The sequence below is a fragment of the Empidonax traillii genome, unplaced genomic scaffold (assembly GCF_003031625.1).
Source record: "Empidonax traillii isolate 1590-97213 ecotype Southwest subspecies unplaced genomic scaffold, ASM303162v1 scaffold414:size517879, whole genome shotgun sequence".
Taxonomy (NCBI): Eukaryota; Metazoa; Chordata; class Aves; order Passeriformes; family Tyrannidae; genus Empidonax; species Empidonax traillii.
In genome coordinates this window covers 358,604-381,419 of record NW_020955607.1, presented here as the reverse complement: position 1 = coordinate 381,419, position 22,816 = coordinate 358,604, and the positions used below count along the sequence as shown (strand labels likewise).

Below are 22,816 nucleotides of genomic sequence, written 5' to 3'. Positions count from 1 at the left end.
AGATTACAAAAATACTCTCTTTTCATCCAATTCAAACAGTATGACCTGATGGCTTAACGAAACTATCAACAGCACTGTCTCCATCATGGGAGTGGCATGTATCCCCACTCAGCATAACTTCAAGCAGGCAAATGCATTTCTTGTGTCAGTTGAATAATGCAATGTTCACTAAAGATGCACATCTTCATGTAGAACATAGTTTTTTGGGAAACCTCAAATATAAGCATAGCAGAATTAAAAAAACCTAATGGCATTTTTCTGAAGTTGCTCAAACTTTTATGTGAACACATAGACGAATTCTGATAACTAAACCCATGCCACTGAAGAAGAAGAGCTGTTTTTTCAATCATGGGCTGAATATTCATGAAAAGAAATCTCTGAAAGAAACCAGGCCCTAAAGAAGGAAACAGCTGAACTTATGCCTTACAGTGGAAACAAAACACCCAAAGAGGGAAGAACAGATAAGACAAAGTTTCTGCACAGAAGTATTTGTGCTACAATGCATTGAATGTGAGTCATTAAAAGTCATGCTGTTGGGAAAAAAAAGATGAAAATTATGTTTGAGGTCTCTTTCAACTCTACTACAGCATAACATACTTTAGGTTAGACTGAATGTGTGGGTATGTTATGTGGAAAAAACACGAGTTCCCATTGCCTCTACCCACTATGCCTTCCTCTCTGTACCTTCATCTTTTTGACTTGCAAACATGTAGTTTTGTCATTTACTTTCTCACAGAAACCAGGAACTGTCCAGTAACATTTGGCCCTTTATTTTCAGCAGTTTGCTTACTGCTCCCAGACCAAAATTATTAACTATCTCTTTTCTAGGCTCCCATTAAAAAATATCTCTGCTGAATCAGAGAGACTTGAGATCACTTGTAAGTTCTCAGACAAAGCATTACAGAACTTTACTAATAATTTTTTGTTGCATTCCAGTTGCAACTGATAGATTTTCCTCTAAATATTGTCATCCTAGACACTTCAACAAAGTTCCACTAGAAGTAATGATAACAATGATGATGTTCTGTTATTTACATCTGTGTTCACTGTCAGAAATAAAAACTGTATGCTAAAAATAGAAACATATGGAAACCAGCATACAGTCGTAGGAAGGCCAATGCAATTTGTATTTTCAACAGGTTCTAGCAGGCTTGAACGAGTGCCTATCCCACCAAGGTCTACATTTTACTAAGCTAATGAATGTAAGACTTGCACAGCGAGAATCTTTGGTGTGACTTGTATTTTTATATGTTAGCTAATTTGAGGCAAAAGAAGAAATTTTTTCTGTTGAAGACGGACTCCAAGGGATTAGCTGCACTCCATTCAAATATCTATTGTACAGCCCATCTGCTTTGCTATTCTTCTACTAAAATTCTGTAAAATTAAACTAGAGAAGAGCATGAAGAGGTAAAACAGGACAATTCTTCTCTTGGAATGAATGACAAGTACACGTACTCCTTCAGGTTCAGACAAGATACGTTGTTTAACCTCTCAAAGCTTATATTTTCCTGGAAGAATGCACACATGGTGAAACCTGTGGGCAGAATGTAGGTAAGCCTAAAAACATTTGAACTCTATGCATGCTTCTACAGTGCATAACAAAAATGAGAGACATTAGTTTTGAAACCATCTGTGAGGTGTAAGACTCTATGGTATTAAAAAGAGATGGTACTTCAGTGTGTAAACATAAAAAGGTTAATGTTGGAACTTGGGGCTTTCAGTAAGAAATATGTCTAGTACCAGTACCAAGCAAGAGGTGGAACTCAGCACTCTGAAGGGTTAAAGTGAACTTTAGTCTTCCACCAATCACCCTTTGGTACTGTACCTTCATAAATTTCCCCCGTTTATGGAGTGTTTTTGATGGCAGGCAATTCTTTGTTGAAAGTTAAGTGCTCTTTTATATGAATAAATAAAGAAGGCATTGGTTTGAATGAATACATTATTTTGACAAATGTTTATTGGAAACCCAATTATGGCTTCATAAATCAGTGCTATCTGTGGTACATCAGGTGAGCTCACCCATGCCATCAAATGGCACGTTGAATATTAGTAAGATAATTAAAACAATTCTGTTGAATGTTGTTCTTCTTACCCAGGTCTGACAGTAGTCAAAACAGGAAGAAATTGTTTATTAATTTTATTTCACTTATTAAAATACTTCTTGTAAGATGTAATGGACATACTTAACACAAAAAAAAAAAAAAAAAAGGAGAGAAAAACCCATTTGTTTTCAATTTGCAGTTGAATTAAAATGACAAGGTCAAGCACAATGCATGAACTGAGTGGCAGCTGCATTTTAAGAGTAGTCAGGGAACAGAAAAGATATGTATGAAGTCTATTGTTTGAACTTTATACCCAGGTGAACTGGGGCTTTATTTGTTTTGTCTGAAGTGGTCACTGCTGATATGAAATGTGTCTGAAGTCAATTTATGTGCTTCCTTGTCCACCCCACCACAGCGATGCTGAGTTAGAATGACCAAGTGAATGAGAAGCCGTTTTCATATCTGTGAAAATGAAGGGAATCAAGTGAAAAGCTTGAACTCAAGGTCAAGAAGAGAGGGAGGACTTTACAGTTGAAACATTTTTATTCTCATAATATTCCCCTGTAGATAAAAATCTACAGGGTACAAGCTACCAGGAATTCCCATCTCTTGAGGCCCATTGAGTTACAGCAAAATGGAGATATAGTGACAGGACACTGACGATCTCTTTAAGCTTTATGAAAACAATACACATGATTTCGCATAGGATCATTTCACTGTTTTAGGCTATGGCTATATCCACAAGGACTTCCAGCATAAAATACAGATTGAAACTGAAGCAATTGGGTTTAGTGGGTATTTGAATTAGCGTGATACAAAGAACCACCTAGATGTCTTTCTTCCCAACTCAGCTTCAGTATAATATTCCTCTCAGTGGCACAGAAGAGGGAGCAAGGAGACATAAGGAGGACAACAGAAGGCAGCATAATATTCATCTTTTCTCCCATGAAAGAAAGTGAGTGTTAGGAGTTGGCCAGAGAGATGGCAGTGAAATACTTTTATTTGTAATTTCTCACTGCATTGAAAGGAGAAAAAGAAAGTTCAGCAGGACAAATTATTTTGTTTCACCAGAAAATAACCTTCCTCCAGAGCAACTCAGGCTCCAGATTTCTGTCAGCAGGCAGACAACCTGGAGGACCCAAGGCTGAAACGCCCACACTAGGACTTCTCAGGATCCCATATTTCCCCAGAGATCTGCTTCTCAGATAATGTATAATGGTCTTCCAAATAATGGGTAGAAAAAATGTTGTAATTTTCTTCAAGACAGAGATAATATTCTCCATTTTCCTCCATTCTTTACCCTAGTCCCTTCTCAGGATTTTAGATGAAAAAACAAGTGTGGGAAGCAATATAGGGATCATCTGTACTCTTTAGGATCCCATTTTTTTCATAGCAAAATAAGAGTATATTCAGCCTAAAACCAGGCTAGCATTTTGCTGCCAAGGACACCATCACAGGTAGCAAATACTCTGTGATAAAGGAGGCAGAATTTAGGGCAATCATGATGCAAGAGGCAAGGTGGAGTCTTGGGCTTTTTCCTCTTACCTAGGAAGGGATGTTCCAGAGCAAACAAATCTAGAACAAGCTGGCATCACCCCTAAATACAAAAGATTCTGTGAAAGATTATCAGAACACAACCAGTAAAAGAGTCAGTAATGCACCTAGAAGATAAAATGCTTGAAAATATCTCCCCAGATTTCCTTGTTGCAAAACAGTGAATGAGCCACAAATCAAAGCTATTCTTCTTTAGAGGATGTTTAGGGAGAAGGCAGTACAGTTTGTTACTATGTGCATTTAAAAACGAACTGCAGCTCTTACAATAATGGGGAAAAGCAGATAACTGATCATTGTCCTCAGTTATTTCAAATTCACTCCTCTTCCCTTCCAGCAAGGGAAAAAAAAAAAAAAAAAAAAAAGCAGCAAGCCTTATTTTTAACAGAATCAACATAAATTAATAGAATGTGGCTTTAATGCTAGGTTTCATTTTATTAACTTTTACCTTTCCTACATTACATTTGCATTGCAAAAAAAACTAAAGCAGTGGATTGTGTTGGATAAATAGATAGTTTATTTTTCAAAAGTAACTTTCACCAGCAGATAAGTATTCATGTTACAGTCTTCGTACAGCTTCACAGAAAACAAATAGTTAGTCAATAATTCTGGTCCCTTATGTGATGATACATAAGAAATAATGACAGAGAAACAGAGTGTCCAGCAGGTATTTGCTTTGAAGTCTGCACAAAAAAAAGATCTATACCATTCATGGCATTAAAAAATTTTCAAATCTGCCAATTTTCACTCTATCTTTTTGTCCTGCCACTCCATCAACTTCATCTAAACATGCCTGTGGTCTGTAATAAGTAGTTGGATGAAAATGTCTATAATAAACAACAAGAAAAATAATACCTAACACCAAAAGTAAGACAGTTAAGATGCTCACAATTTTAAAATGTATTTCCTTGATAATGGAATGTTTCCAGAACATATGTACAAACAAAATACTTAAAGTTACTACAGTGTGAGTAGCATAATAAATAGAAATGAAAACTTTTGTTCTACTCTCCTTTATGTTAAAAAATGTAAAAATTAGAATTATTCCAACTACAGTTCTGTACAGATATTCCATCTTCTTAGATTTGCAAAATGTTGTACATTGTTTCAAAGTCCAAGTGAAGCCACAGATCCAAAGAAATATCAGCAGAATTACAGAAATTCTAACACTTTGTAAAGTGATCAGTGAAATACTGAGTACCCAAGAAGTGATGGTAAACAGTTTATAGAAGAGATACATGAACTGGGAAGGCACACGAAGTTCACCTTTGTCAGGCAGAGATTTTCGTAATGATATCTGATAATCGACCATTGAAAAGGAGATACCACAAACAGACATAATGATGGCAGCATCTAGACAAAACACAGGAAAAACTGTTAAACTGGAGAAAAAGATGCTTATTTTACATTATAATACCTGAATGAAGTTTTGGACAAGTTTATGCTTCTTAACACTTTACCACAATTTTATATTTACTCTGTGCTCTGGAACAAGTCACCTTAATTTTAAGGCTCACCTTAGTTACCTAAATCTAGGCATCTGATGCTCTTTGGTATGCCTATGCTATCCTGCCCAGTCTATGGTTCTTAAAGGTATTGCCTAAGTGACTTTTTATAGTGAAATCTTTCTTCTCATAGGTTTAGCAGAATGGACCATCCAATAGATAGAAAATCTAATTAAATGAAGGTAATTATACTGTGCAATTTATGTTTTCTGAGGTATGTTTAAAATGTTATCCAACCACATGAGTTATATTTTTAAGTAAGATACTCTACTTGCAAATTAAGGAAAAAGACGGACTCACATTGATAGCAATTAGTTTTGCCATGTTGCAAGAGGATGTAAATCTGGACAAAAAGTTGTGGTGTGGTCTCAAGAAAAGCCTTGAACACCCTGAGCATGTTAATATCAGTCACTGCATCAATAGCTTGTTTTTTAATGAGGTTGGAAGGATCTGTTTCTGAAGCATCTCCACTTCTTTTTAGTTTAAATGCAGCTTGGTACCCATATTTCAAAGCAAACCAATACCTATTAAAAAAAAGAAACTGATTAGACAGCAGTTTTAGAAGAGCAACCCAATAAAATTATATAGCCTGACAACAACTCCTCCCATTTCATTTTCCACTGATATTTATCTTTGGATGTAATCTAGCATCTTCTACTAAGGTAAAATTTTTTCTGATATCTGTCTAGTATCAGAGGTATCAGAAAACTATTTAAGCCCAGCAATATTGTGCAATATAAAAACTACTAGAACAGAATCAGACTTGTCTGAATAAAGATTACAAGCTTTATTTTGTTAGGTTCTGCTTTGGAAGTCAAAAAGGTAGGAAATGCTCTTTTCTGTAATAAATTAAAGGGGGTAATTGCAGAAGTGGGTTTCACAGCTAAAGACCTCTTTCCAGTTGAACTGTTCAGCGGCAAACAAAGACTCTTTTGGAACTAGTAAACAAATGACAGCAGGGAGAAGTATCCTGTTAGTATGCATGTAAATGCTGTCTTGAAGCAAAGGAATGCTTTGCTCTCTTCTGCTGGTAACTTGACTTCCAAGTGGTCATTAACACTGGCTGGGCAGATTGTAGACTAAGCCTTATAACTGTGGCACTGCAATAGGCGCTGTCATTGCTGGTAACGTGGCATAAGCTTAGCAAGGCCTCAGAACTGAGGCTTGCCAGGCTTGCTCTGTTTGAAATTTTCTTGACCTGTGTATGACACTGTATTTATTACGTGGTTTAACTTGAGTTTTCTGCAGAAAAATTGGTGATTTCTTATAATTGATCAGGTGGATAATTCATTTCACTTTTTTCTTTTTTTTTTTTTTTGTGTTCTACAGTCATAGTTTTATAAAGGTAACAACAACAAGCAGATATTCAGTATTGAATGAGATATTTATGACATACGTAATGATGTAGGATAGAGAAATCTAGTCCTACTACTACAGCTGAGATCCTGAGATGTGGAGACACAGAATAGTGTTGAGAAGTACATGTATGGGATGATAAGGGATGACTTGACACCGGAGACTCCATGGCTATAAAGAACTTGCCTCTAGTTAGTTATAAGAATACAGACCTGGAGCTGGATGAAACTAATTTTAGGGATAATAAAAAGAACAAAGAAGTTGTATCTAACATGCATAAAAGGCACCATAGATACTAAGTTTGGATGTAAAATGAAGCTGCAGAGAACTGAAGAGAAAGGAAAGTCTAAAACTGTGCTAACATTAAAAAAAAGTTCTATACCAAATCCCAAGAGTGCTGAAGAAGAAACCATCAAAAAGAACATCATGGTTCCTCCTGCAAGACTCCAGACACTGGTAGCTCCCATAAGCCCACCATGCACCAGAATGAAACTGTTTAGGGCCCAGAAGAGCAAAGGAAAGGTGAGCAAAACATAGGAAAGAAGGAATAGGAAATAAGAAATAGGTGCATTAACAATTTTAAATGTATTATTATTATTATTATTACTGAAGATTTTTATGCATAGAAGTATTTTTTATTTTCCTGTAATAAATAGATCTAGACAAATAATGATTCTTGGAATCAACTGCTAGAATGTCACTATTCTAAGTTCTTGGCTTTATAGGTATATAAATCCATATAAATCCATAAGCAGGATTTTGATCATAGCAGCCTTCAGACACCACTTTCAAGCCTATTTTTTTCTATTTAGTTCCCAGATGTCTTAAGCTTCCAATATTCTTTTCCAATGAACACATTCTGACTATAACCAGCAGGAAAGGACAGGAGAAGCAGTCCTTTTTTAAGAAAATTCACTGTTATTCAGCCAATTTTTCTAGTATTATGAACACTACTAAAGACTTTCCCCTTCAAAAGAATAATTGAGTTTAGTAAATAGATTATGACAATTTTATCATTCATTTGGATCTATTTTCTTGAGAAATTAAGGAGAACACCATAGACCATTACCTGGTTATCTTAGACAGTTGTACAAGCCTGATAATGTACAGGCTGAGAAAGGCAAGATCCTATGCCTTAGCTTGTCTCCTACTTCTTTTTCCTAAGGCTGCCTCTTACATGATTACAAGATTCATGCTAAAGTGCAGATTCCCAATTCCCTAACCGTCCACAGGATCATAGAGACTATGAGCCTAATGAAATCCGTGCATTGCATTTCCCCTGTGTAGGGAACAGAGGGCAGCAAATCCTTAGACACCCAGATCTCACAGGATTATCTCATCCCGATATAGCACTGGATCACAGTCCCCTTCTGCTTACAAAGGGAGCTAGGAAGAATTCCTGACTCCTTCAGGGCTTACAAGTTTAACACCTTCAGCACCTTTAAAGACCCTTAAAGACCAAATCCTTTGACCACAGGGGAGACAGTGTCAGGGGTTCTTCCACAGCTACAAGCAAGACAGCTGGGATTGGCAGGTCCTTGGTTAAGTGCATGCTGGAGGATTCATAACTTATTCCCTGGTATGTTAAAGCATGTTGGCCATACAAGTGAGAACCGCAACATGGGAGCATAGGTAGGAGTAGGTGTAGAGCAGCTGTGTTACTATTAAAGAGCCTTAGGGAAAAAGCCTTTGCTCTTCTCCTTGCAGAGATTCATAAACTGCATCCCTGCCATTCAGGCTGATTCTTGATTTCATGAGCTGGCTCTAGATCCATTATTTACTCCCAGTGGAAACTCTTTTCTACTTTTATGTTTTTGTGTGTTTTTCTTACTTCTCTCCAAATAATCACTCATACACAAAGAACTGAACTGTTTGGCAAGGCATCTATAGCTTTTTCCGTTTATAAAACAATTAGTATTCCAAAACATGTGGCTCTCATCTGAGATGTAAACATGTGGAAAATTTGCAATGTTTTCAAGAAAAAACAATTGGGTAGACTGATCCACTACTTGTCCACAGACTCACTCACCAGAGCCTATGTTTGACCAAGCAGCAAGAAGTGGAAACAAGCTGCACAAATTTTGAGCTGCAGAGCTCACAGCTGAGAAGGCAGGTGATATGCAGGGCATGTTGTAAAAGGAATATTTTAGCTGGATGCACACCTGAAATCACTTGTCAGTTTTCAAAGTGCATTCCTTCTGAGCATGGTATACTAGGTTTATTTTGTTATAAGATGGTATACTATAGTATACCATGAAGTATACTCCTGACTGTATATAATACGTTGGTTTTCTCTAGAAAAGTCAAAATATTTCTGTTGCTCTTCAACTGTATATTATGCCCAGTGACATTCTCTGAGTTCCATCTGCCTTTGTCACTTACTGTAATTCACTGTGAGAAATTTTTCATCTTTTAAAAGTATTTTGAGCTTACACTTCCATTTTCATCTGCCCATCTGGCATGCAATAGAAGGACATTCATAGCCAACCTTTAGGCCTAGTATTGGACAACTGCCTTTCCAGACTAAGGTAAAGTTCAGTCCATACTAAAGAGTAAGTCAGGTTCAAATTTTCTCCTTTATCATGCCCATGGCTCACCTACACCCTGCGCCTTCTCTGACCCTATCATAATTATATTCCCATAATCTCTTTTCTTATATCTATTGCTATAGAAGCTCTGTGCTTCAATATTTATAAACTGTAAAAAGTCTTTCAAAAAAGGTACTTCAACTGTAATAAAAAGACATTAACTAAAAGTATTGGATTAGTTATGTATTTTAAGTAGATGTACATCTTAAACTGATGGTGAAATGGGTATGTCAGTAATATAGACAAATGCAGTTTTACCATTTTTTCTTCCTCTAAATTCATTTCAAAGAATATGTTTTTCATTAATTCAAGGTATATAAGCTATTTGGAAGACAACAGAGTAAAAACCCACAATTTCTTTATAACTGGAATTGTCATATGTGAATGGTAAATAATCACCCGTGTTTCTAAATATCATATTCACTTTGACAGGGAAAAAAAAGGTCTCTGCCTTTGTAGTATTGCTTTGTGGAGAACACAGATGATAGGGCTCCTCCTTGTTATAAAAGCTCATGCAAACACAGCTCCACCATCTCTCTGTTCTTGAGATGCTCCTACATTTTCATCATGATTTCATAAGGGATGAAATTTGCTCCTTATCTCCTGTAAAATTAGGAAGGCTTTGTCTCTGACTGAGAATTCACAGAGGTGACAGCTATTTGGTTTTGTTGCTTCACAGCTTCACAGCCTTCACATGTGACAGGCAAGCTGCCTTGCCAATGTTTCCATATCACATGCTTCCCCTCAGATTTCCACGGAGTACTTTGCAACACAATCCCAGTATTACACGACACATCCCATCTCATCACACTACACTGATGAAGATTTGGGTGCCATTTAAAAGTTCATACAGGCAGGGTGTGAGCAGCCTGGCAATAACGATTGTCCTGTCTAAATTCTGGTCACGCTGCCACAATATTCAGCATCGTATAAATCATATAAATCCTTAATCAAAGGAAAAATAATCTCTGTTGCATACTAAACTTCACCACCTTCTAAGTATGAAAATACTTGGATTAAATCCACAAAACTGATGCAACTAAGTCAATAGTTAGGTCAGTAAATTTTTATTAAGAAAATGTGACCAAACACAAAGAATCATAGAATAGTTTAGATTAGAAAAGACTTTGAGACCATTGAGTCCAGCCATTGCTCTAGCACTACCATATCCACCACCAAACTATGCCCTTAAGTGCCACACCTACATATCTTTTAAATACCTTCATGGTTGGTGACATCACCACTTCTCTGGGCAGCCTGCTTCAATGCTTGTCAAACCTTTCAGTGATGAAATTTTTCCTAATATCCAATCTAAACCTTCCTGGCACAAGTTGAGGCTGTTTCCTTTCTTCTCATCCTATCACTTGTTACTTGAGGGAAGAGATTCACCCCCAGCTCACTACAGCCTGCTTTCAGTTGTAGAGAGCAATAAAAGTTTGACATGGTGTGTAAGGTAACATAACCTTAAGTTACACCTCGAGGCTGGATGAACCATCATACTTGTTCAGTCATTATTCAGTTCCACTTGCAGAGCCTCACACCTATTGTGGCAGGGCACCTGTGAAGGCAGTCACAGAGGAGACACACCCGGGAAGGAACTTGCTGCCATTGCCCCCATCCTAAAGTCATTGTGCTCAGCCAGGTGGAGAGAGGATAGGGAATTGTCCGTATCATGTCCTGTGACTGTTGGGCCTGTCTCAGGGAGGGCCAGGTGTGATTCTATTAGTCTCTGTCTCCCTCTCCCTCAACCTACTCACCTCCTCCCAGAGTTCTGCCACTATGCAGAGTAGTTCCTTTACCTGGATGCAGCTCCCACATGTGTGCTCACTGCTGCAGGCTGGTACTCATTCAGAGCAGGGCACACACTGCAGCCCAGCACCATGTATTAACTGAACATCATCCATCTTGGCTCTGAATTCTTCTCATTCTCTTTTAAAAACACGTAATTAAATAATCTCAGGTTTAGCAAAGCACTCACATTTACTCTCATGCCTCATGGATTTAGAATTAATCTTTACAAATACATCAGAAAATCTTCCATCTGCTCCTTTTCAGAACATCAGGGCATCCTGATGCTACCTTTAAGGATCAAGAGACATAATAGCAGTTGCCAGTATCACAATGGCTGCTGCCTGTACAGCCTTCTATTCTGAGAGCAAAGGTTAGGAATTGCTAAAATTTAGTCTCCCACAGGTGTGTCCTTGACTGATGCTGCAAACTGCTACACATCAGATGGCTCCAGAATCCATATGGTGCCCTAGGGAAGTGTCCTATTTTCCCACATTCCCTGAGTGTGTTACTATCTTGTTATCTGTTATGTCACAGACTGTTCTCAATTCTTCCAACTTCTGTGTGAATCATTTAAATTGGTCAGGCTGAAAATCATTTTAGTCGGCATAGTTAATATATACTCTACCAACTTCATAAGGTCTCCTTGCAGAGAATAATATTTCATATAAAATACAATTGCAGGTATACACTCTTTTCGTTATAAGAAACTAAAGCCTTATTAGATATGAAATGGTTTTATTTTATTTCTCTCTTTTTTTAATATATATATGAATATACAGAAGTGTATACACATATATGATTTATTACTTAGCACTGGCAGTGTAATAACATAATGAAAACTGATTCCCATTGTGCTGTGCACTGTACAGACATGACAAAGTTCCAGTATCTAAAGGGCACCAGCTTGTAAGTCACCAGTACCTATAGGGAGCCAAGAAGAAAGCTGGAGAGGGACTCTGTACAAGGGTATGTAGTGACAGGACAAGGAAAAATGGCTTCAAGCTGAAAGAGGGTAGGTTAGCACGAGATATTAGGATGAAACTCTTTCTTGTGAGGGTGGCAAGGCACTGGCACAGGTTGCCCAGAGAAGTTGTGGATGCCCCACCCCTTGAAGTGTCCAAGGCCAGGCTGGATGGGGCTTTGAGCAACCTGGTCTAGTGGAAGGTGTCCCTGCCCCTGGTAGAGAGGTTGGAGTGAGATCATCTTCCCAGATCCCTTCCAAACCAAACCATTCTATGAGTCTAAGTTCCCTGGTTCAAATATGGAGCAAGTAAAAGGCATATGAGAAATGGAAGAAGCAAAGATAGAAGGGAAGAAAGGAAGGAAGATAATTTGAATTTTCCCAGTTCAAGCATCCTAAATTCACTGGCCAAGACATATTTACTGGGGAGGGTCCCATTTTCATCTGTAGTTAGTGAAGAATACAGGTTCCTGCCACAAATGACCTTCTGGAGAAGCTCATCTTGCCAAGTATGACCTGACTCCTGACAGAATCTTTTTTTATCCATTGACTGTAGGGATAAACCTGAGAGACTCATTGTCTAAATTAACTGCATAAATCAGATGACTAAGAGGTAGGACATGAGAGAGTTGTACCTTGATACACCAAAGAAAACACATACAGTAAGAAGGATGTAGTAGCTGATAACAAAGGTACAAGCACAGATGCCAGTTTGTTGTTATCAGTTTATACTTTACAGTATGCATTATCACCCTGCTGAATTGTGAGGAGTGGCTGAAAGAACTTTGTAATTTATACGTATCATCCTGGAAGTTTTCCAGGTGTAAGTGGTAGCATAGCAGAAAATATCATTTGTGCAACAAAGAACAGGCAATCAAGTAGACAGCATTGTCTGTGCAAAGGGCAAAATAATGTTTGCAACATGATAAGCCACTGAGAGAAGATGGGACTAATTCTGGGAAAGAAGATTCAAAAGCTATAGAAATTCACAGTAAGAGGTATTCATTCAGGAAAGGGTATGAGTTAAGGTCAGTCCAAGAGTTTTGTGGATTACCTTAAAGTTAAGGTTGTTACCTTAGAGTTAAGCAAAGATTCCTATCACCAGTAACTCAGTCCCTGCAGAAGTACTGCTGCAAGTACTCTTACATTCTCTTCATTTCTCTACTGAATTTTGCTTGTTTTTCCACATACTATTAGATTCTCAGGTTCAAAAATTACCTCTTACTTCAGATGTCTCAGCTGTTGAGTGTACATAACATCACTTTGAAAGCTTATATTTAGCAGTTACAACAGTACTACACTATAAAGCAAGCAGTTTTATTACATATGCCTTATCAAAAGGCTGATCAATCAAACAGAATTGGGTTGTGAATGATAAAAATTATTACTTACAAGCAAATAAAAGATCTACAGGTGCATCAAAACCTGACAAAATTTACCCTGGTATAAGCAGACAAAAATCTACTTGCTTTCATGGAGCAGTAATTGTTAAGGTCAGAATTGGTCTTGTCCCTGAAGCCATACTAAGCATTTCTTAATAACTGTCTTAAAGGAACATGGTTTCTCATTTTAAGATAAATTTTAAAGTTTACTTACCTTATAAAAATTCCACAGTGAAAGAGATGAACTAGAAAAATCCACTTCAGCTTCCCAGTATCAGTACCTTCCCAATCGTTTTTAAACCATTCATAACTAAATATCTGAGTTACTAATGATGAAAGGCCTCTAAAACACAGTATCAATATACTCCAAGAATATTGTCCTTGACAGAAATATTTACTAGCTACCCAAAAGTCCACTCCAATATCAACTACATAAACTATAATTCCACCAACTAAAAAAACAAAATTCTTCTTAGTAAATTTCATCATGTGTTAGACTGCCACTTATCATTCTCTCCTCACTGCATGTAAAGGAATCTAAATGCTTTACTAAAATAGTCTTTTTACTGATGATGCCACCTGGTCATAGGGTTCTATATATTATGGAAAGGGGACTTGCATTTTTCTGTGTTTTTGATCTAAATATTGTTAACTTTGTTGATACATATCTATTCTGGAAAAGATAAATGTAAATTGTCTTTTTAATTGGTGGAGTCATTCTTCATTACTGGTTCCTAAAAAGAAGAAGAAAAAATAAAGAATAGCAGTAGCACTATCTTCCTCATTTAAAGTATCATACATCAAATCTTTTAAATTCTCACAACCATTTAAACAGGTAAGTACAAAATGCAGGATGTAACGAGATATCAGTGAACAGTAAAGCCAAGAGAGGTGCATCTCTGAACCTGCTGAGGTCACTCACTCTCCCAACCAGTAATTCTTCACTCAGGCAGCCGTGGAGGCAATTCCCAACAGTTGCAAAACACTAAGCAAGTTTTAAAAGCAGTTTATGGGAAAAAGATTGAGACCTTCCCAGAACTTTCTTAACTTCTGAGCTCTTCTCCTTTACTGTGCACAGCACAAAACATTGAAAAAACTCCTGTCTTGAGTACATACAATTGCATCAGAGTACACATTGCTCTGCAATTTCCAACTGTGTTATTGTATTTGTGTGCATACATCTAATGGTTTTATCATTCTTGCTTGGTTTTCCATATGAAGGAAGAAAGTGCTGAACAGGACTGCAGCTCTTCTGTTAAAGAGGCTTGTAATGACCTGATCTGCAGCAGTCTACACCTCTTTGAGAATTGTCTTTCAAGCTGTGTGAGTAGTAGCCACACACAGATGATCTAACTACGTAGTCCACTACAAATAGAATTAATTTGCAGTTTGAACTACATTTACACTGCCCAAACTGCAAGGATTCTTGTGACTTCTTTGGGTAGTCCTTACACATTTTTCCTCCATGGATCTTTGGTATTTGCCAGATGAAACAGAAAAGCTATATGGCAGAACATTCTTTGTCTCATTCATGTTCAACTGAAAATTAAAATGACAAAATCCCTTATTTCATTTACATGTCTTCGAAAAAAGATGCTGGCACACAAAGGATGGGATGTAGAACATGCCAACCCCACTGGGTTTGGGCTGGTGCCAGTGCCAAACAGCAGCAAATACATGGGGAACAGCTGCACCAGGGATCTTGGATCAGGGGAAGAGCATGTGTAGGCAGGTCGCTCTGGATTTTTGTGAATTCAGGCACACTGCCAGAAAGGAACTAAATGAGAGAATTTGTTAATAACTCATGAACAAATGTAATGACTATTCTTTGCTTGTGTTGACTGGGCTTGTCTGTGCTGTGACCTAGGTACAAAACCAAAAAAGAGAATTGAAACTCCTAATTTCCTAATGAAGACAAGTGGAAACATAACAGCCTGAAAAGGTGCTGAGTGTCTAAACATTATTTTTTTGGATCTAGGCCTTAGCTTTTTTTAGCCTCTCATTCTATCTCCTACTTAGGTTTCATGTCCTGGCCCAGGCGATCTTTCAGCTGGGATAGCTGGAATCCTTAGACTCTTCTTTCCTATCCCCTACAATAAAATACCACTAATGTCTTTCAAATCGCTAATGCAGTTTATATTCAATTCACATTTAGATTCTCTGAAGTGGACTTCACTGCAAAGTCCACTATAAATGAAACTTTGTGTTTACAATCACAAATAGACAAGTTAACCATGAGCCAGCAACATGTCTGTGTGGCCAAAGTGGCCAATGGCATCCTGGGTGCACTACAAAGAGTGTGGCCAGCAGGTTGAGGCAGGTTATTCTACACTTCTACTTGGCCCTGGTGAGGCTGCAGCTGGAGTACCATGTCCAGTTCTGAACTGCCCAGTTTAATAATGACAAGGAACTACTGGAGAGGGTCCAGCAGAAGGTTATGAAGATGATTAGGGGCCTGGAGCAACTCTTTCATGAGGAACAGCTGAGAGAGTTGGGCTTGTTCAGGCTGGAAAAGAGACAACTGAGAGGGGATCTTATTAATGCATACAAATATCTTAAGGCCAGGTGTCAAGAGGATGGAGCCAGATCTTTTCAGCGGTGCCCAGCAACAGGACAAGGATCTACAAGCACAAACTGAAACACCAGAAATTCCATTTGAATATAAGGTAAGATTTTAAGGGTGAAAAACCACTAAAACAAGCTGTCCAGAGGTTGTGGAGTCTCCTTCTATGGAGGTATTCAATTCCCATCTAGATGCAATTCTGTGCAATCTGTTCCAGGTGAACCTATACTAACAGGGAGGTTGGACTGGATCATCTCCAGAGGTCCCATCCAACCTCAGCTGTTCTGTGACTCTTTGAAATGTTTTATATCTGAAAACTTGTGTAGGAACCAACAAGTTTATCACTAGTGTTCATTCATGAAAACTCCAAAGGAGACTGTATTTACTCTACATAACATCATGTCATTCTGCAGGTTGACATACCACCTTTGTCAAGCTGTACCCTTTTTTGTAACAAGAATATTATGCATTGCTTTTAGAAGAGATTAAAACCAAAACAAAACATAAAACCAAACCAAACCAAACCAAACAAAAAAACCAGGTTCACTATCTGACTGCTGAGGAAGCACAACAGTAGAGGGTTAGTTAGTCAATAACTGGATTCTAACAGAAAGTTCTTTGGAGGGCAATTTATGGCCAAAGTGAGCAGTATATCAAGGTTCACATTTAATGAGTAATACTGTACTTGATATTCCAGTGGCAAGGAGTTGCCTCTAATTTTGCACCTGAAACAAACAAAAAAGGTAACTGGATTCATCTTTCTTTACAGCCTCCCCATCCTTTTGTATCTGAGCACTTCATAAGAAAGAAAGTTTTATAGGCTATGTCCAGACTCCTCTGAAACAACAGCAAGAAGAGCAGCTGTGCGCCAGGTGATTTCTACCTCCGGCAAGCCTACTATCCAAACTGCTGCCATGCCAGCAGTCTGCAGATCTGTCTGGACATCTTGGTGGTAATATGAAGCTATCAGGTAAGCTGAGATAAATGAAGAGCCACACCAAGCATGGCAGCTGCTTACTGTCTCATAATTATCTTGAATAAGGAATCTAGTCTTGAAACAGCCTTGGAATGGCTGGTAAGACACAGGATTTACATTTTGCTCATGGCAACCTAAAAAAAATGCTACCAGAGACTCACAAATCCATACCGACAAATGTCAGTTCCAAGTGCAAGCACCAATGCCTGCTCACAGGTGCACCTGCTCTTGGATGAAATCACTGTTGAGGATCTCAGCCTTTAATATCCCCCATATTTTATGCATGATGGCACTCCAAAGAGCATTGTGGTCTCATGTACAAGGTGGAGTTCAATTAAGTGCCACAGGAGAGAGTGTCTTGTATCACTCAGAACTATATTGTCTTCAGTCTTATTAAACATATGAGATCTAACATGACAGAAGCAAGAAGAGTAAAGTGATAGTCAGCATAAATATAACTGCCCTAAAAACTAAAATACTTTTACAGAATCGTTTTGTGATAAAGCAGAAACAATAAAATGTGATTAGCAAATCCTTCCTTTCTCACTATACATTTAAAATTCTATTTAAAAAAATGCAGGCTTACCTTAGTACTGGCCATGGATAGAGGTTTTTTCACTTCAAAAAATTGTAGATTTGCGTATTTGCAGGTTTCCCATCCATACCTTTACAAGACTTGCAATCCAAAGAAAGTTAAAGGGCTTATTGATACTACACAAAGTGAAACTAAATTCATATGGAAACCATGTGACACAGTTAATGATTTGCTACCTTTAAAGAACTGTCATTCTTGAGAATATATTATAAAAATTCTGTTCTAAGAATTTGGTTTAGAAGTCCCTGTCTATAGTTACTATTAAGCTTAACAGATTATAAAATTCCTTCAATACATTAACAGTTTATTAACTCTATAAAAAATTTTTAAAAATAAAAAGTACCACCTTTTTTTTGCTATAGCTGCAGACTGTAGTACAATGCACTTTAAAAAAATGTACAAAAAGCTTTTCTGTGCAATGATACATGAAGAGTCTGCACATCTCCAAGGACAAATGATTAAAATTGTTTTCCTCTGGTAAAACTACAGGTGTTTGCATGAGTCTGCTCCAGCTGAGTTCTTGGCACTCAACATGAAATTTTTACTCATGTTTAAAGTAGCTGCAGGGTACAAGGTGCAAGTGTTGTGATTCTGTCTCGATGACTGTGCTGCACAGGATGATGCACACCCTCAGCCAGAGCAGCCTATAGCTTTTATAGCTCTAGACTATGAAGACAGGAGGTACAATCCTATCTTTATAGCAACCATAATATCAATGCTTACCTTTTCTTGTGGGAATTCCTGCTTCCCCCCTATAAGTCAGAAACATCCTACTCCTAAGAAGTCCTTGCAGTGCTTGAAATACCATTATTTTCATATCACCTGAAGAACAGGTGAATGATATGAAAATAATGGTATTTCAACAGATCAACAGACCAAGTGAATTTTCCAAAGCTAAAAAACCCAGTGTCTGAAGACAAAACAGTACTGCATTATTCCTGGTTCAACTGCACATGGTTCATTCCAGTGAGACAACACATTAGGAAAACACCTTAGGACATCAGTGGGGCCATAACAGCTGTCTGAATAAATGCAGCAGAGGCCTTTCCACCTGTGCAGAATCATCTTGGGGATGATTCAAAGATAACAGGCCTACTGTGTGCATGCCCAACAAACTCTTTGTAATGGCTGTGAGCAACATGAATTCACTAATTAAAAATGTTGTATATTGCTCCTCAATAAAATGTAGTTGTATATTGCTCCACAATAAAATCCCAGGGACATCAGAGAAGAAGCAGCTCAGCAATTAGAATGACACCTGTTTTGTCCCATAAATGGCCAAATGAATACAAGCATTCTGTCAGAATATAGCTTTTGGGGACGATATTTCTTTTAAAGTCAGATTAGGCTACTATGTGCTTTTGCAGCAAATTAAACATCTGACACCAACATAAACCTCTATAATATTTGCAGAAAAAAACAAAATAGTTTCATTATGCCCATCCTGTCTTGCTTACTCCTGACTTGATTGTTCCACTTGCAAAAGATCCATTGGAATGGACTTGGCCACTGGTTCTTCACAACATTCACTTCACTGGAACCTCGACGGATGAGACTGCAAGAGTAGGTGCAGACAAGACGAGACTGTGGCAGATTGACTGGACTAGACTATTTACAATCAGCAGCTTTTAACAAGACTGTCCCTCTCTTTGGATCTGGGCCAAATTTGAAAATCACCCGCTCTCCAGTACAACATAAGTTTCTTTTAAACCCTATAAAATTGATCTTAGTCAATTATTAATATCATTCCTTTCTGTATGAAAAATGTTGGTCATCTGAGATATGCTCTCCCTGAGTTAGAAATATATATATAATTTAGCAGTAGAGCAATAAATACATTATATACTCAATTTGGTATATAATTTTAAATTCTTACAGCTCCACCACAGCTTTTTAAAATTTGTAATAGGCTTTGCAAGCTATTTGCCCAAATAACAACTAGGCTAGAGATTTAAATCAGCCACATCACAAATTCACTCTTATGATCTTTGTTATAATTTAAAAATGACAAAAACTCTGCAGCACAGAGAGAGAGGCAAGGTTTGTATATTTGTTTCATAGAGTGTAAATCAAGCAGCTCACAAGCTAAATTACGGGCTGGATAATTAATTTGTTTTCTGGTTAGACTTGGCATCAAAGCAAGCACATTTCTAAATTGTGGCAGATTTTCTCTGGTATGCAGTACATATCCTTTTATTTGGTTCCAAATGAAGTAGGAAGGACCTTTTCTCTCTGCTTTGATTAATGTCAACAGGGCATTAAACATTTCATTTTTGAAACAGGACACTGAAAATTTTATCTTTGAATTATTTCAGGCATTGGAAACCAAGGTCCTCACTGGGAGAAGCAGAGAAATACACAGGATGAAATGCTGACCTGAAAAATTTCTGAAGATTTATTGTGTGTCTTTACTTTTGATACTTCAGCTTTGCAGTCAAGGAATGTTTTTGCCACTGGTATTAAGGGAAGTTATCCGAGAAAATGCATGACTTGAAAGAATGTATTGGTTGATGACTTCATCTCAGTGTAATAGATTCCCCTGCTTCTTCATGAATTATTCCTGTAGAACTGTACAAGCTGCCAGCAGTTTTCTATCATCAGTGCTTCTTGGTACCCTGCTACAGCAGAACTCCTGGTCACCCAACCAGGGAATCCAAAATTATTTATGCTCTGAGCAGCATTAACATACTGATTTTTAGGAGAATCTTGCAAAGTCACAGAACAGCTGAGCTGGGAAGGGACTGCTGGAGGTCATCTGGTCCAATCTCCCTGCTCAAGAAGGCCCACTCACAGGCTGCCCAGGACTGAGTCCAGATGGTTTGTTAATATCCCCAAGGACAGACACTACACAACCTCCCTGAGTAACTTGTGTAGCACTTGGTCACCCTCACACTGAAAAAGTGTTGCCTGATGTTCAGAAGGAACCTCCTGTGAGCAGTTGGTGCCCATTGACTCTGGTCCTGGCTCTGGGCACCACTGAGAAGAGCCTGACTCCATTTTCTTTGCACTCACCCTTCAGGTATTTGTAGGCATTGATGAGAACCCCTGAGCCTTCTCTTCTCCAGGCTGGACAGTCACAGCTCTCTCAGCCTTTCCTCATTACAGAGATGTCCCAGTCCCTTCAACATTGCCTCTAATTATCTCCCACAAATCTGCTGATCTGACTTTTTACATTTTCTACACACTGTTGCCTCTTAATGTAGGAATCTTGTAGCCTATGGCCTTTCTCTCTGCAAAATCTTCTTCACTTCTGTTTGATTTAAGGTCTCTTGACTTACCTCTGTACCATATAAAAAGCTTAAAAATACAACAAAACAGAAAGAAATATTCTGCAAGTACCAAAAAATATATGCATATCTTACTTTTATAAATAGCATCTATAATTGCATTAAAATAACTTTAAAATCTACCAGTTAAAAATCCTCTCAACAAGACTTTCATGTACTAATGTCTATGAAGATAAGTCTCTCAAGACATTTTCTATCTACTATTCAGTTGGTTTTAATTACTGCAGAATCACATGCTTGTGCTTAGTTCTATTAGGCTATTACACAGCCACAGTGGAGAGGCATTTATCCTCAACATTTACAGTTAAAATGTGGAAGAAAGCCAAGTGCCAGTACTCAAAGATTTCTTGAGTGCTAAAAATTCAAACAGTGACATCATATATCACATTGTATATCACCAACAATCTCTTTTCAGGTTTATTGAAACTCAGCTCTTTTTTTTGCTTTTTTTTACTGGTAGTGTAACATTATCTACTTTAGAACATTTTTCGCCTCAAAATTTTGTCTTAACAAAGTAAAACAAAAGAGAGAGATAAGAGGATATACACTCGTATTTTCTTATACCATATTAGAGCATAATAGCCAGACTTTCACTACGTGCCTATTAACTTCTGTATTAGAAGAGAAACAACGGACTTTTTAAAAAGATAGGCTTGTGCAGGAAACGAATAGAAGAACTTGTTCGTTTTCCAAAGGCACCATTGCTGCCACCTACAGATGAAACAGATTCATAGCTCTTGCCTAACAGGAGAAAACGCATTACTACAGCACAGTAAAAGTAGTGAGTATTCCCTGGGGAGCAAGTGCAGAGTTCCCCAAACAATCCTCAATTTGGGGGGGGAAAAAAAAAAAAAAAAAAAGTCCTGTGATGTTAAAAATAACTGGCACCTCACTACTTCTGAGTAATTAACAACAGGTAAAATTCAGATAAATCATTTCAGAAACCTTCTCTAAACACTCAGAATTTTCCTAGAAGTAGAAAACCACTTAAATGCACAATTTGCCTTGGCCTAAGTATTAACTTCTTCTAATGACACAGCAACTAAAGACTGAAAATGGGTTGAATGTACCAACAAATAGCTACAAAATAAGCATAATAGGGCACCTCAGGATTAGGTAAATTCAGGTCACAGTTGCTTATAAAACAACATACAGGCAAACGATACAGGACAAGACTGGAATATTGTATATACGGTTCTCTTGCTTACCCACACACAAAAAGGCTTCTTTCCTTTGACCTGAAACATCCTTTCTGTTCTCTGTAGTTCATGCTTTAATGAGCTTGAAAATAAAAAATAAATGCAATGGGTTTATATCTCAAATAAGTGAATAGATATCTAAAATCTCAAATAAGTAAAGGTTTATCATATAAATCAAAGAGATTGTCTTGAAGGCCTAAATATAGGCATTATAAGCATCAGTGGCACATTTTCTGTCTGTGGCTTTTGTGATGCCAGCCAATTAACAGCTGCAATTGAAGTCCATGTCCAGGAGTAAATTTTTTAGTTACTGCATAATATAGGCCTGCATAAGGTACTGCCTGGCAAGTCACTTGTGCATCATGAGGCAAGCGATTTGGCTGCATGGGTGACTGCAAGGTAATGCATACTGTTTATGCAGATGATGGGTTAGCAAGCACTTTAAGTGTAGCTAAATTAGCACTGATGACACAGCCTAGAGGCAAGCTTGCTGTTGGTCCCTGGACAGCAAAGGTGCATCACTGCTGTCTGGTCGAGCAGCTGAAAGGCACCATTTGTTCCCTGACCTTGGAGGTCAGCTGAAAATCTGAGTTGTGAGCCGACACCAGCAAGTGCAGCATGGCTAGGCAGGCAGCAGGACCTACCTCAGAGCTGCCTCCCCGCCTTGTACCATCCCCTGCCTCACTCTGCCCAAGAAGCCAAAGGTGTCAGGTCTGTGCCAGACTGAGAATCAGTTCCCAACAGGGGAAGGAGAAAAGAGACCCAGTGCTAGAGTAGGGAACAACAGTTTGTCATGCATGGCAAGATGCAGACATTTGTTAGTATGCTGAAGCTTTTAATAGCACATCTGGCATGTATTGCATGTATTACTTGCCCACAGTAGCGTTTAAGTACATTTTAATAAAAGTTAAACTTTGACTTTTCACGAAGTTAGAAAGTTCTGTTGAAGCCACAAAATTTTGTTTTTCAGTTCCATGCTGTACACTGAGTTGTTTGTTTCTAATAAGCCTTTCAGAACTT

The 22,816-nt window shown here is 38.0% G+C and overlaps 1 protein-coding gene and 1 long non-coding RNA gene across 11 annotated transcripts; one reads left to right on the top strand and one right to left on the bottom strand.

The window, feature by feature from the left end:
* Positions 1–1,998: 1,998 nt before the first annotated feature.
* On the bottom strand, positions 1,999–19,968 carry XKR9 (XK related 9). 10 transcript variants are annotated; one of them, XM_027894015.1, is made up of 5 exons: positions 17,302–18,017; positions 13,391–13,910; positions 5,399–5,622; positions 4,860–4,946; positions 1,999–2,504 (listed from the first exon to the last, which is right to left on the bottom strand). In XM_027894015.1, the coding sequence occupies exons 2-5, from the start codon at positions 13,663–13,665 to the stop codon at positions 2,428–2,430; spliced, it is 663 nt and encodes a 220-aa protein (XP_027749816.1). In that variant the 5' UTR covers positions 13,666–13,910; positions 17,302–18,017; the 3' UTR covers positions 1,999–2,427. The 10 variants fall into 10 exon arrangements, with proteins under 10 accessions (XP_027749816.1, XP_027749810.1, XP_027749812.1 ...); XM_027894009.1 differs by lacking the exons at positions 1,999–2,504; positions 17,302–18,017 and adding exons at positions 18,034–18,132; positions 18,768–18,856 and having other exon boundaries at positions 4,119–4,946; XM_027894011.1 differs by lacking the exons at positions 1,999–2,504; positions 13,391–13,910; positions 17,302–18,017 and adding exons at positions 18,768–18,877; positions 19,784–19,968 and having other exon boundaries at positions 4,119–4,946.
* LOC114062519 lies at positions 15,517–18,775 on the top strand. The gene is made up of 3 exons (XR_003572402.1): positions 15,517–15,842; positions 16,509–16,709; positions 18,678–18,775. It is a non-coding gene; the product is annotated as an uncharacterized LOC114062519 (long non-coding RNA).
* Positions 19,969–22,816: the final 2,848 nt, after the last annotated feature.